Source organism: Amphibalanus amphitrite, unplaced genomic scaffold, assembly GCF_019059575.1.
Source record: "Amphibalanus amphitrite isolate SeventyFive unplaced genomic scaffold, NRLGWU_Aamphi_draft 000112F_arrow, whole genome shotgun sequence".
Lineage (NCBI taxonomy): Eukaryota > Metazoa > Arthropoda > Thecostraca > Balanomorpha > Balanidae > Amphibalanus > Amphibalanus amphitrite.
In genome coordinates, this window is record NW_024881607.1 from 477,351 (window position 1) to 489,702 (window position 12,352).

The window sequence follows — 12,352 nt, forward strand, 5'->3', positions numbered from 1 at the left end:
GCGCAGTGCGATGTGCACAGTTGCAACTTATGAGTTTTAATGTAGCGGGTAGGTGATTTTAATTGTGAGTATATGCATCGGAATGGCATGAGTGAGGTTCACCTACCGTTCTCCAGCCAGAGCGTGAGCAGCACGGCGGTCATCTTGGCCGCCTCGGTGAGCAGCACCGCCGTGCTGGCAAAGTACGGCCGGCCGGACGCGTTGGCCCGCGAGTAGCGCATCACCAGCACCAGGGCCGTCGTCTGCACCGTGATCACCAGCAGCGTCAGCCACTTGAGCGGCACTGCGCCCATGGTGGCTGCCGGCACACATACAGTCAGAGGCAGGGCGACCATGGTGGCTGCCGGCGCACATATCAGTCAGAGGCAGGGCGCCCATGGTGGCTGCCGGCGCACATATTAGTCAGAGGCAGGGCGACAATGGTGGCTGCCGGCACACATACAGTCAGAGGCAGGGCGCCCATGGTGGCTGCCGGCGCACATACAGTCAGAGGCAGGGCGCCCATGGTGGCTGCCGGCGCACATACAGTCAGAGGCAGGGCGACCATGGTGGCTGCCGGCGCACATACAGTCAGAGGCAGGGCGACCATGGTGGCTGCCGGCGCACATACAGGGTGAGCCACAAAGATTTACCCATCGAAAATTTCCCTTTGTTTCAAGGCGCGCTGACATAGCTATGTCATCTTTTACATCCATATAACTTAATCTCCTAACTAATAAATGTAGTCTGTTTTCTGTATGCTCGCATTCTTCGTATGTTACGCGCCCGAGACGCGAGAGCACTATGGCACGCGGCCCCCGCACCGTCGTTTCAATTATTTTCCCCGATCACCCACGCTATAACAAGGCTGTGCCGTATGTCATTTGCCGTGTTTCAGGGACTAGGTAGAGTAGGGTTTTCAGGATATTTCAGTTTGCGAAGCCCGTGGGGCTGAAGTCGGGGATAAATTGTGCCCAGCATTCTTTAGACCAAGGAGTGTTCAGCAGCCAACACCCAGTGGTGATTCCTGAGTTTCAGGAGCGGCGGATGTGCGTTAAGACGACCTCGCATTTCAGGCGCGTAGCAGAGACAGTGGACGAGCATATACAAAATGAGCTACACTGTCAGGATTGGAGACAAATTTGCGACATATATGCAAAAGATGGCATACCTACGCCAACCCGTTTGGAAATAAAGTGAAATTTTCGATGGGTAAATCTTTATGGCTCACCCTATACAGTCAGAGGCAGGGCGCCCATGGTGGCTGCCGGCGCATATCAGTCAGAGGCAGGGCGACAATGGTGGCTGCCGGCGCACATACAGTCAGAGGCAGGGCGACCATGGTGGCTGCCGGCACACATACAGTCAGAGGCAGGGCGACCATGGTGGCTGCCGGCACACATACAGTCAGAGGCAGGGCGACCATGGTGGCTGCCGGCACACATACAGTCAGAGGCAGGGCGACCATGGTGGCTGCCGGCACACATACAGTCAGAGGCAGGGCGACCATGGTGGCTGCCGGCGCACATACAGTCAGAGGCAGGGCGACCATGGTGGCTGCCGGCGCACATATTAGTCAGAGGCAGGGCGACCATGGTGGCTGCCGGCGCACATATCAGTCAGAGGCAGGGCGACAATGGTGGCTGCCGGCGCACATACAGTCAGAGGCAGGGCGCCCATGCTGGCTGCCGGCGCACATATTAGTCAGAGGCAGGGCGACAATGGTGGCTGCCGGCACACATACAGTCAGAGGCAGGGCGACCATGGTGGCTGCCGGCGCACATATTAGTCAGAGGCAGGGCGACCATGGTGGCTGCCGGCGCACATATCAGTCAGAGGCAGGGCGCCCATGGTGGCTGCCGGCGCACATACAGTCAGAGGCAGGGCGCCCATGGTGGCTGCCGGCACACATACAGTCAGAGGCAGGGCGCCCATGGTGGCTGCCGGCGCACATATTAGTCAGAGGCAGGGCGACAATGGTGGCTGCCGGCACACATACAGTCAGAGGCAGGGCGACCATGGTGGCTGCCGGCGCACATATTAGTCAGAGGCAGGGCGACCATGGTGGCTGCCGGCGCACATATTAGTCAGAGGCAGGGCGACCATGGTGGCTGCCGGCGCACATATCAGTCAGAGGCAGGGCGACCATGGTGGCTGCAGGCACACGGACATGTCATGGGTTTCGCTCAGCCCAAAGGCAATCCTGCATGAAGCCGCCGCTGGACATTTTGAACTAGTGGAAGAGAAGGCTGGGACACTGCAGGCCCAGAAGCATCAGCCGCTCAGCTTTCAGTCTCGGACATCACAATGTGTCGGATAGAAAGTCTGTCATCATATCTCACACTATTAGATCAATGCCAATAAGGTGCCTACGGGCGATGGCACAGTGATGCAAATGGGGCTCACGAGTGGCCATAAATACCGAAAAGGCCACCTTTCAAGTTCACCTAATCGAATAAATCGCAATATGGCCAGTCATGCAAATGTTTGGGGTGTCTGAAAAAGCATGATTTTCATGTTTTTTTTTGTCAAAACCGGCCTCTGTTGTGTTTGTGTATAGGCCCCCCGAGGCCCCCTACTTGGACCGCCTCTGCGACCCCACTGGGCCAGGTGCCTGTGAGCGCCCCTGCCGGCGCCAGCTGACCGTGCGCGCCAAGCGGCGTGACTGGCGCACGGGACGTGGGCTGGCGCTCGCCATACTTGTTTACGTTTCGATCTCTCTCTCGGCCCATTCGCACCGGTCTAAAATAAATCGCGTTGATATTCATAAGCTCTTTCACTTCGAACCGATAAACGACAACTAAACATGGCGCGGTCGGTTTTGTGAATTACTACGTGATTGAGCATACCGCGATGACTATCATTCAAGAACTGACGGCACTGCTGGAGAGGCAAGTGAAGAGAGCCGCCGACGCCGACAAGCGCCTGGAGCGCTTGGAGAGACTGCTAACCAGGGAGCCCTCCGCGGGGACGGACGCGACGACCGGAGTGTCAGAGTCGGGGGCTGAGCGAGGCGCTGATGGATCCGTTGGACCAGCTGCCGCCGCCCGCCGGACTGTCTGCCTGCCGGTGTCGGCGACCCCGCCCGCGCAACCGAAGTCGGCATCGACGTGCAACGGCCGTGACGAGTGCAGTGTTCACGACAGTGATTTAGGAGCGGTGAGCCGCAGGCTGGAGGACTTTGAGCTGACGCTCAAATACGCCGTGAACGTTTGTCGGGCTAGCGATGGTGCCCGTGTCACGTGCCCAGACCTCCGCGGCAACGAGGGACATTCCGCGGCGCGCCTGCCGGCCTACAAGAGGCGCAGGCGGCCGAGTGTCGCCCATTCCGCTACCGCCACAGATCATCAGTTTCTTGAGCGTTGCCCTACCTGTGGCCGTCGCCAGCACGCCGGCGGAGTCACGTGTCGCGCCGCTGGCGCCATCTGTCGTGCGTGTGGCGAACCGGGGCATTTTGAGATTGTGTGCCACCAGAGGAGCTCCACGGCGGTCGCCGGGGGCCGCGTCACCGCTGCTGACGGTGCTGCAGTGCCTGGAGACCCTGCCCGTGGTTCACCAGCTCGCAGTGGCCAGCGAGAGCAGCACGAGCGGGACGCACAGCGAGTGAAGAACGGACACCTCAGCAGTAGCGGCACCCGCCCGACGGCTGATCGTCCCGTGGCGACATCTGCAGCGACGAAAGTACGCGACTCACCGGTGGTGGCGCCAGTAACGGTAGCCGCCGGCACCGCCGTGTTGCCGCCGCCGGCGGACACGGGCGAAGCCGGGCACACTGCGCTTCAGCCAGCCGAGCTGAGTGACGCTGCTGACGTCCACGGAGCCTGCCCGCCGCCGGCGGGAGGCTGGCCAGCGCAGACCATGGACGGCGAGGCAGCCCCTGACAACGCCGTGTCATCGCCGCGGGCGGACACGGGCCGCACCGGCAGTACTGCAGCGCAGCCGACTGAGCCGGTCGGAGCTACCGCATCCTACGGAGCCTCACCGCCGCCGGCCGGAGGCATCCCAACTTGGAGCACGGACCGAGTGTACCGAGCCTCGCCGCCGCCGGCGGGAGGCCCATCGGTAGCCGCCGGCGCCGCCGTGTCGTTGCCGCCGGCAGACACGGGCCGAGGAGCCGGCCGTACCGCGGCGCAGCCCACCGAGCCGGCTGGCGCGCGCGGAGCCTGCCCGCCGCCGGCGGGAGGCTGGCCGGCGCAGACCACGGACCGAGAGGCAGCCCCTGATAACGCCGTGTCACCGCCGCAGGCGGACACGGACCGAGCTGGGTGTACCGCGGCGCAGTCTACAAAGCCGGCTGACGCCCACGGACGCCCACGGAACCGCTGACAACGCCGTGTCACAGCCGCCGGCGGACACGGGCCGAGTCGGGCGTACCGCGGCGCTGTCTACGGAGCCGGACGGAGCTACTGGAGCGTACAGAGCCTCGCCGCCGCCGGCGGGAGGTCTACAAACGCGGACCGGCGACGGAAACAAAACCGCTGGTGACGCCGTGTTGCCGCCGCCGGCGGACACGGACCAACCCGGGGGTACTGCGGCGCAGCCCGCAGGCCCGGCCGGAGCCGCTGAAGCCTACGGAGCCTCGCCGCCGCCGGTGGGAGGCATCCCAACGCCGAGCATGGGCCAAGGTGCAGCGGCCGGCCCCGCCGTGTCGTCGCCGCCGGCGGACACCGGCCAGATTGAGCCCACCGCAGGGCAGTCTAGCGGGCCAGCCGACACCCACGGGGCCTCGCCGCCGCCGGCGGGAGGCCTACAAACGCTGAGCACGGGCCCAGGTGCAGCTGCCGGCCCCGCCGTGTCACCGCCGCCGGCGGACACCGGCCAAACCGACTGTTCCGTGATACAGCCCACCGTACCCGGTGAGACTGATGACGCCTACAGAGCCTCGCCGCCGCTGGTGGGAGGCCCGCCGACGCAAAGCAGGGACAGCGAAGAGGTCGTCAGTGACGCCGTGTCGCCGCCGCAGGCGGACATGGGACAGACCGACTGTGCTGAGGATGACGCGTGTCTGGCGCCGCTCGTGGGCCCGGTTCAGGGGATGGCCGGAGACGCCGCTGGCTGTGATCCGTGGCCGCCACCCGACACCGGAGCGCCGCCTACCGGTGACCTCCCGGGCGACAACGGGCGCGCCCGCTGCGGACGCCGGAACAAGCGCCCGCCGCCATGGGTCGCAGCAGTCGTGTGTGCCAGCCCCGATCGATTGTTCGTTCGTTGGGGTGCGACCTCGTATGAGGAGTGAGACAACGTCGTGCAGTGTTGTGTTTTTGGCGGTTTCACGACTGTTGTCTCGAGGGGGAGATGTTGTGTTTGTGTATAGGCCCCCCGAGGCCCCCTACTTGGACCGCCTCTGCGACCCCACTGGGCCAGGTGCCTGTGAGCGCCCCTGCCGGCGCCAGCTGACCGTGCGCGCCAAGCGGCGTGACTGGCGCACGGGACGTGGGCTGGCGCTCGCCATACTTGTTTACGTTTCGATCTCTCTCTCGGCCCATTCGCACCGGTCTAAAATAAATCGCGTTGATATTCATAAGCTCTTTCACTTCGAACCGATAAACGACAACTAAACAGCCTCGTCTATGATTGTCAGAATTCGTGACATTTTCTATGTCGTAAAATTACTGTCAGATACTCGCAAGTTCAAACGCCGCTAGCGTGCGTTCATTTAAAGGGACCCTCCCACCTTAACATTAGTTTTGAGTTGAGATAGCCAAGTTTGCGGCCAGGCTCAGAAACCACCATTTATCATGGTCGCAACCCCCGCAGCTTTATGGTGTTCAAGAAATTTCTTCCCTTTACTTGCAGGGTGGGACCAGCGTGGTCCCTATCTCTTAACCATTACGGGAATCTGATGACGTCATTAGGCTTTCGAACGTCCGTTAAATGTTTGACTAAAACGTTTTGTAGCACGCGGTGGTATATGCTTCTTTGCGCGCAACAAATGCCGCACTTTCAAATAAAGTCGCTAGGAACAGCGGAGATCCCAAAAAGTAAACAAAAGTAAAAGTCTAATATCTTGAAAACCGGTGAATATTTTTCGATGAAATTTGGTAGATATTCGTTTTTGCTCTTTCTGAACCGAGCGACATCACTTTCATGCCAATTCATTAACTTTTTTGAAGGTGGGAGGGTCCCTTTAAAGGGACTATCCCACCTTTAACCCGCGCCCGGCTGGGGGTCCTGGATTTCCACGCCCTGCTGGGGGGGGGGGTGTTTGAACACCCCCCCCCCCTTGTAACTCGGCTCCTGGGCCACGTAGCGATACGCGGAAAGCGGCGTTCGAAAGAGCGTCGAAAATAATGACGAAATCACTTCGGTCAATTTTTTGGTCAGGTCAAAGGTCAGGTCACCAGAGGTCAATGAAGGCAAAATTTCGCCGATTTCCAGGTCGAATGTCGAAAATTTCCAAGAAGCCAACGCATAACTCGGGAACCAATAGAGCTACAGCGCCGCGGAAAAGCGCATTCGATAGCCCTATTAACGCCCTTTCTGAGTAATTCTCTCAGATTTGACCTAACGTCAACGGTTTTGCCTGCAGGGGGCAAAAACTGCAAAAATAGCCGATTTTTTCGGAAACAGTTTTTCTGCAATAACTTCTGACCCAAGCCTTGTACGAGCTTACTTTCACCGGCATCGTGTTCCTCTCGTCAAGACGCATCGAATGAACTATAACTTGACATTGAAAGGTCAACTTTAAAATTTGACCTCAGGTCAAGGTCATGACCTGACCGGAAAGGGTCATGTTGCATATCAGTCGATCCGTATCGTCGAGCTGAACACATCTAAGGCGTTTTCATCGCTCTAGCATGCCTCTATCAAAAGTTATTTGCGAAAAACTGTTAGATACCATTTGTGACCTAAGATGACCTCAGGGCATAAACAAGGGTCACGGACACCATTTTCATGTTCAGTGTGTCTAAACCACTTGTAATTCGGTGTTTGGGAGTGTTTATAATGTCTTTCATCCAAAAGAGGCGCATTTCAATTTTCTCCCATTGACTTATAATGGGGAGGTCGCAAAATTGACCTGACCTTAGGCCATCGATATCAAAATTCTGAGATATACATTTTGTACATCCTATTGCTCTTAGCAATCGCTGAAAGTTTCAAAGCGATCGGTCACTCGGTGTAGCTATGACAGACATTGAAACTTTTTATGAGGTGAGGTCACTTCAAGTGACCTGATGACCTGACCTTGAATGACCTTGGTCTAAAATTTTTTACAACATGTGTAGGGGAGAGTGGGGAAAGATGCCCAGGGTTTTACTATGTCATATATTATTCGAAAATGACGATCGGAAAGCAAAAACTTGGAGTTTCAACGGAAGCCGACATCATTTTTCTCCAAAAATATCACCCTTTCGTGCCTGAAATATTATAACTTTTTTTGCTATTAAGCATTTTCCTGAAGAAGTGAAAGGGGGCATCTTACCCCACAGGGTGGGAAAGACGCCCCCTGGCGTTGGGGAAGATGCCCCCTGCACAGGGGCGGAGAATTGTCATAATCCCAGGGGGTGCTTTTCTAGCACCTGGCGAATGGAAGCGTCGAATTCTTGCGTAGAAAAGCACGTATAGGTACGTTTTCCCAGCAACATCACTCTCCTCGCGACTTACGCAAAGCAGTTTGTGTCTCAGAAGTAATTTAAGCACCCCTGGAGCACTATGACATGGTGACTTTTGAATTCCAGGGGGTGCTCGAGCACCCCCAAAACCCCTAATTCTCCACCCCTGCCCCTGCATTATAAGTGACATTAATGGGCACGTGAATCGCCTGAACGAATCAGTAGTCCCTTCGAGCCTGCAGTAGACACCAAACGTCATCGTAAGGGCCCTCAAAAGTAGTCGTAAGGGGCTTCAGGGGTCATCGTTGGGTTCATCATAGTCCAGCGCGGCCAAACAAGCCTCCGTGGTGGCGTTCGGAGACCACTGTGGGGCCCTTATAGGTCTTCATGATGTTTGAGGGCCCTCGAGCCCATCGTGGGGACCTCAGATGCCAGCGCGGCCCGTGGAGGCAACGTGTGAGCCCTCAAAGGATGACGTGAAGGGGCCCTGGAGCCAATAATGGGGCCCACAGAGGCCGTCGTGAGGGCTCTCAGAGTCAGATGCCGCCCAAAAAGTCGCTGTGTGGGCCGAGAGACCGGCATGGGGAGCACGCGACCGTACTGGACTCTCAATAGTCCCAGATCGGCTTTTGTCTCTCATTACAAGTATGTAATAAATGATTTGACGGGCTGCTTGAAGGACAGCCTATGGATTTAGGGGGGCGTCTTTCCCCATCAGGACAGGGGGCATCTTACCCCAAGGTACCGAAGTAACATTAAGTCAGTACAATTTGTTAGCCATAAAACTACACCCTGAAACAAACTCTTTGGGACACAGTACACGCATGGTAATGTATCATGACTATAGCAGGGGACGCAAAAACTATCTACCTTCTTTGATATTTACAATGTTTTGACACCAAAATATTTTTTGAAAGCAGCAAATAAAAAACATGCAATCACCAGCCAGCCGCTGCCCAACTGAGCTTCGCAATTTTTTTTTGTGCAGTTTACAAGGCAGGCTTCCGCTTTACGCTAAAAACATTAATTTCCAGGTTCGATTAAGTGTTTCGCCGCTAGAGGGGGTGGGGCGTCTTTCCCACCCTGGGCATCTTACCCCACTCTCCCCTAGAATTGATGTATGATAAGGTGTACCAAAAACGGCGGCGCTCCGCGCCGCCGTTTTTGAGATATTCGCGAAAAACCACAAGGGGGTGTTCAAACACCCCCCCCCCAGCAGGGCGCGGGCATGGGGTTTGAGTTGAGATAGCCAAGTTTGCGGCGTGGTTCAGAACTTCAGAAACCACTATCTATCTAGGTTGCAACCCCCGCGGCCTCTTGGTGTTGAAGAAATTTGTTCCCTTCATTTGAAAATGGGCCTTGTACAAGGCCCTATCTTCAACATGGAGCGACCGTTAGTGTGACGTCACCTCGTTTAGTCATTCTGATTTAAATGGGTTTGTTCGTTGAAAAATCGCTTAAAACTTGGTCTGAACTTGGTTGTGGTGCCTACAGAGTAAAAAGAATCAGCTTTATGACAGTAATGTGGCCTGGGGAAGGAGGTAATTTTGGGCTGTGACGTCACATATTTGAAAGTTTGTGTTTGGAATATGGGAAGCCTAAGATGTTTAATGAAAAATAAATGCCAGAACCGTGTTCCTGGTCATCCAGTCTATAAAGTCAGGCACAATTTAACTGGTTTTAACAACATTTTAGAAGGTGGGATAGTCCCTTTACATTGTCATCATGTTGCCATCGCAGTTCTTTACTAAAAAATATTTGCTTTCGTTTCACCTACAGCAGTTTACACAGTGTGTGCCCGTTAGTCCACCATACCATAACATTCTCTAATCATTTCTGAGCCGCATTGTGAAATAATTAAGGCGCTAGCACAGGGCTGACCGGCGCTCCTAATGCAGTGCCGTCGTACTAAAGGCAATGCCTTAGGAGAGATTACAGGCAATGGTAAGTCAAATCTGGCTTCAGGACGAAGGGCCTGAAGCCAGATACACAACCACTTAACCCAAGAATATCTGACTTACCATTGCTTGAAATCTAGGTATTCATGCGAGCAATTTTTTTCTTTTTCCCAGGTAGGTGAAAATCAGTAGGTCAGGTTAGGTAGGTAAGGTTAGGTTATGTTAGGTTAGGCTAGGTTAATTTAGTAAATTAGCTTCTGCCGATTTTCTGGTGTTCTCTTTCCCATGAGTTGCTGATGAGTTGACCATATACCACAATTTGTTTTGTGTTGTGTTATTTTGACGTCACTTTCATAACATACGTTCCGCAACTGTTTTACCAGAAATGGCAGCAAATGTTTTAATACAGCGGCGTTTATCGTCTCATTTGCGGCGGTGTGTGCACTGCACATGGCTGGCTTAGGTGATGTGAACGGGGTGTGACTGTTAAAATTTTTAGGTGTTTTTCATATTTCTGCCACATGTAAATATCATATCTGGATTCAGGATGTCAAATAGTGTAAGACTGTGCAAAATTTATGTCTGAAAAGTGAATCGGACTCTTTCTGTAAATTGTAATTTTACTGCTTCCTGGTCACAAGCAATACACTCGTTTTTTTGGCGAGTCTGTATCTCGATCAAGGGTTGAGCTGTTGGGAGCCGGGAGGGGTCCGACCGAACCGAGGTCTGCTGTCTGACAGGCTTTTCATAAATTTATTCCGAACCTTTTGCTAGGAAGGATTAACAAGGACAGAGCTAAGCGAAGCTTGTTGCGGTGACCCTGCCGGCTGCCCTCTACCCCCGAGTCCGATCGAGCCATTCCAGTTCTATGGCAGAATTTAGGGCGACATTTCAGATTCAGATACGAACCACCAGCAAATGACTTTTTGATGCCTGGAATCGAATTATCCGTGTCAGATTTCAAGGGAAAGGACTTCAAACCGCTGAAATTCGATGTACTTACCCCAAAACGAAATTCTATAAGCTCTCTTATCAGTTTCAATTATACCAAGAACTTATACGGCCTTGCCAAGAATTATACCGGAGCCCACATCAGTCCCACGCACAAGGGGGAAAAGCTCAAATTATTGAGCGCTCAAAAAATTGAGCGGGCCCCATTATGAAGGAATAGGCGAAACGATGGTATTTTACAATGCCTCTAGCGTCACACTACGGCCAATATCGTATCCAACTAAGGTATCAATGGCAAGAGAGAGCAACAAGGTTTCTTCTCGAACACTCGCCGTGATAATTTATATCGGTGTTTTTGGAAAGAAAATGCCCTAAAGACGCTCAACTTTTTGAGCGCCACTTGTCGTTCGGGACCGCGATACTCAATAAATTGAGCGCCACGACAGACGACAGTCAGCTGGCGCTCAAAAAATTGAGTGCCGGCCAGCATCTACACTCAATTTATTGAGCCTTCTCCGTGACAGGTGAAGCCGGTACTGGCTGCCATTTTTGATGTTATATTCGTTGAAATACGTTAAACTGAGTTGAAACAGAAATGCAGGAAGTTGAATGCTACGTGGTACCTAAACTTTTCACAAACCCATGGCATCATGTCACATTTTCCGCTAGTAGTTTTATCGGTCGCCTTTCGGATTCGGCACACCTCAAATAATTATACAGGGCTTGAATAATCCGTATGAATACTGTATTGATATTTTCTGACTACTGGGAGAAGGGAATACGTGATTACAGAAAGATATCCAATTCCACCCACGCTTGAATATTGGAGAATTATACAGGAAAAACTGTATTGCCACGGTTACAACTTACAAGGCCATCGGCTGCAAACAAACAAAAATACTATACAATGTGGGTTAGATTCACAAACATCATCAAGTGTGGAACACAGAGACGAGCAAAACAACATCACATTATCGCATGCCAGCCCGACCACATTGGAACCGGGTGACCTGCGACCGGAACCTGCGTCTTGCCAGCATACATCACAAAAGCAGGAGGCAGTGTCGTACTGCTTTGATCCAAAATATGCCATATAACAAATGATATTAACGACCTAAGCTCGGACTAAGCTTATCATTATCAAATCCTTAACATGTAAAAGACGAATGGAAACATCGAGTCTCAGACCAGGAGTAGCAACCATCACAGTAGCAACATCACAAAGAACACGCGGCATTATCAGACAGCCGTTTTGTTATCGGGCTACAGGCGGCGACGGCGTGGTTGCAGACCAGCTGCGAGGTAGCGGCGTGCGGGCAAAAGGCGCGGGCACACCTCCATGTGGCCGTGCGGACAGTGCGCGGTCGACGTCGCATAGTGGGCGGCATCGGGCTGTCCCGGGGCCGTCGAAGCCGCACAGGTTGTCGGCGCATGTGGGCGCGCGCGGTCACCACGGCCAGCTGCTCACCACCAGCACAGACTGCGCAGCGTCGCCGCTCCGCCGGCCAGAACACGCAGACAACCCTTCTTGCAGTCGCACAACACGTCGCCAAACTCATTCACCTGCCCCACCATGTTGTTGATGTCACCGAGTCGTTCAAGTTGTGGCTCGTGCCGTCGAGCATGACCTGCCCGATCGGACACGGGTCAGCGGCTTCTGCTCCAGCGAAGTCTTCATCTTGGTGACGTCTTGCTGATCTCCACGAAGGCTGAGCAGATGACCTTACCCACAGGGACGGCCGACGTCCTCGCCAGCGACCGCTTGGTTGTGCAGGCCTGCCAGAAAAAGAAAAGCTGTTTGGTGATCTCAAACGATTTTTTTTCTTTATGCAGTGGAACAAAATGGAAAATATGTCATACAACAGGAACTAAAAAAAGATGCAGCCTAGGTCGTCTAAGAAATGGGTGCAACATTGATAAAATTCTTCCTTGAATGAATTCTACAAATGCTTTTGATAAAATGTGTGGTGA

The 12,352-nt window shown here is 54.1% G+C and overlaps 1 protein-coding gene across 2 annotated transcripts in view; it reads right to left on the reverse strand.

The window, feature by feature from the left end:
• The window catches only part of LOC122381038 (UDP-N-acetylglucosamine transporter-like), a 70,258-nt gene extending 59,332 nt beyond the window's left edge, over positions 1–10,926 (reverse strand). The window contains exons 1-2 of one of the 2 annotated variants that reach the window (XM_043364730.1): positions 10,876–10,926; positions 107–298 (exon numbers count right to left, since the gene is read on the reverse strand). In XM_043364730.1, the coding sequence (XP_043220665.1) occupies positions 107–293 (187 nt within the window). In that variant the 5' untranslated portion in view covers positions 294–298; positions 10,876–10,926. Of the gene's footprint in view, positions 1–106; positions 299–10,433; positions 10,526–10,875 lie in introns of those variants that run through there. The other variant, XM_043364729.1, reaches the window with a different exon arrangement.
• Between the last annotated feature and the right edge of the window lie 1,426 nt (positions 10,927–12,352).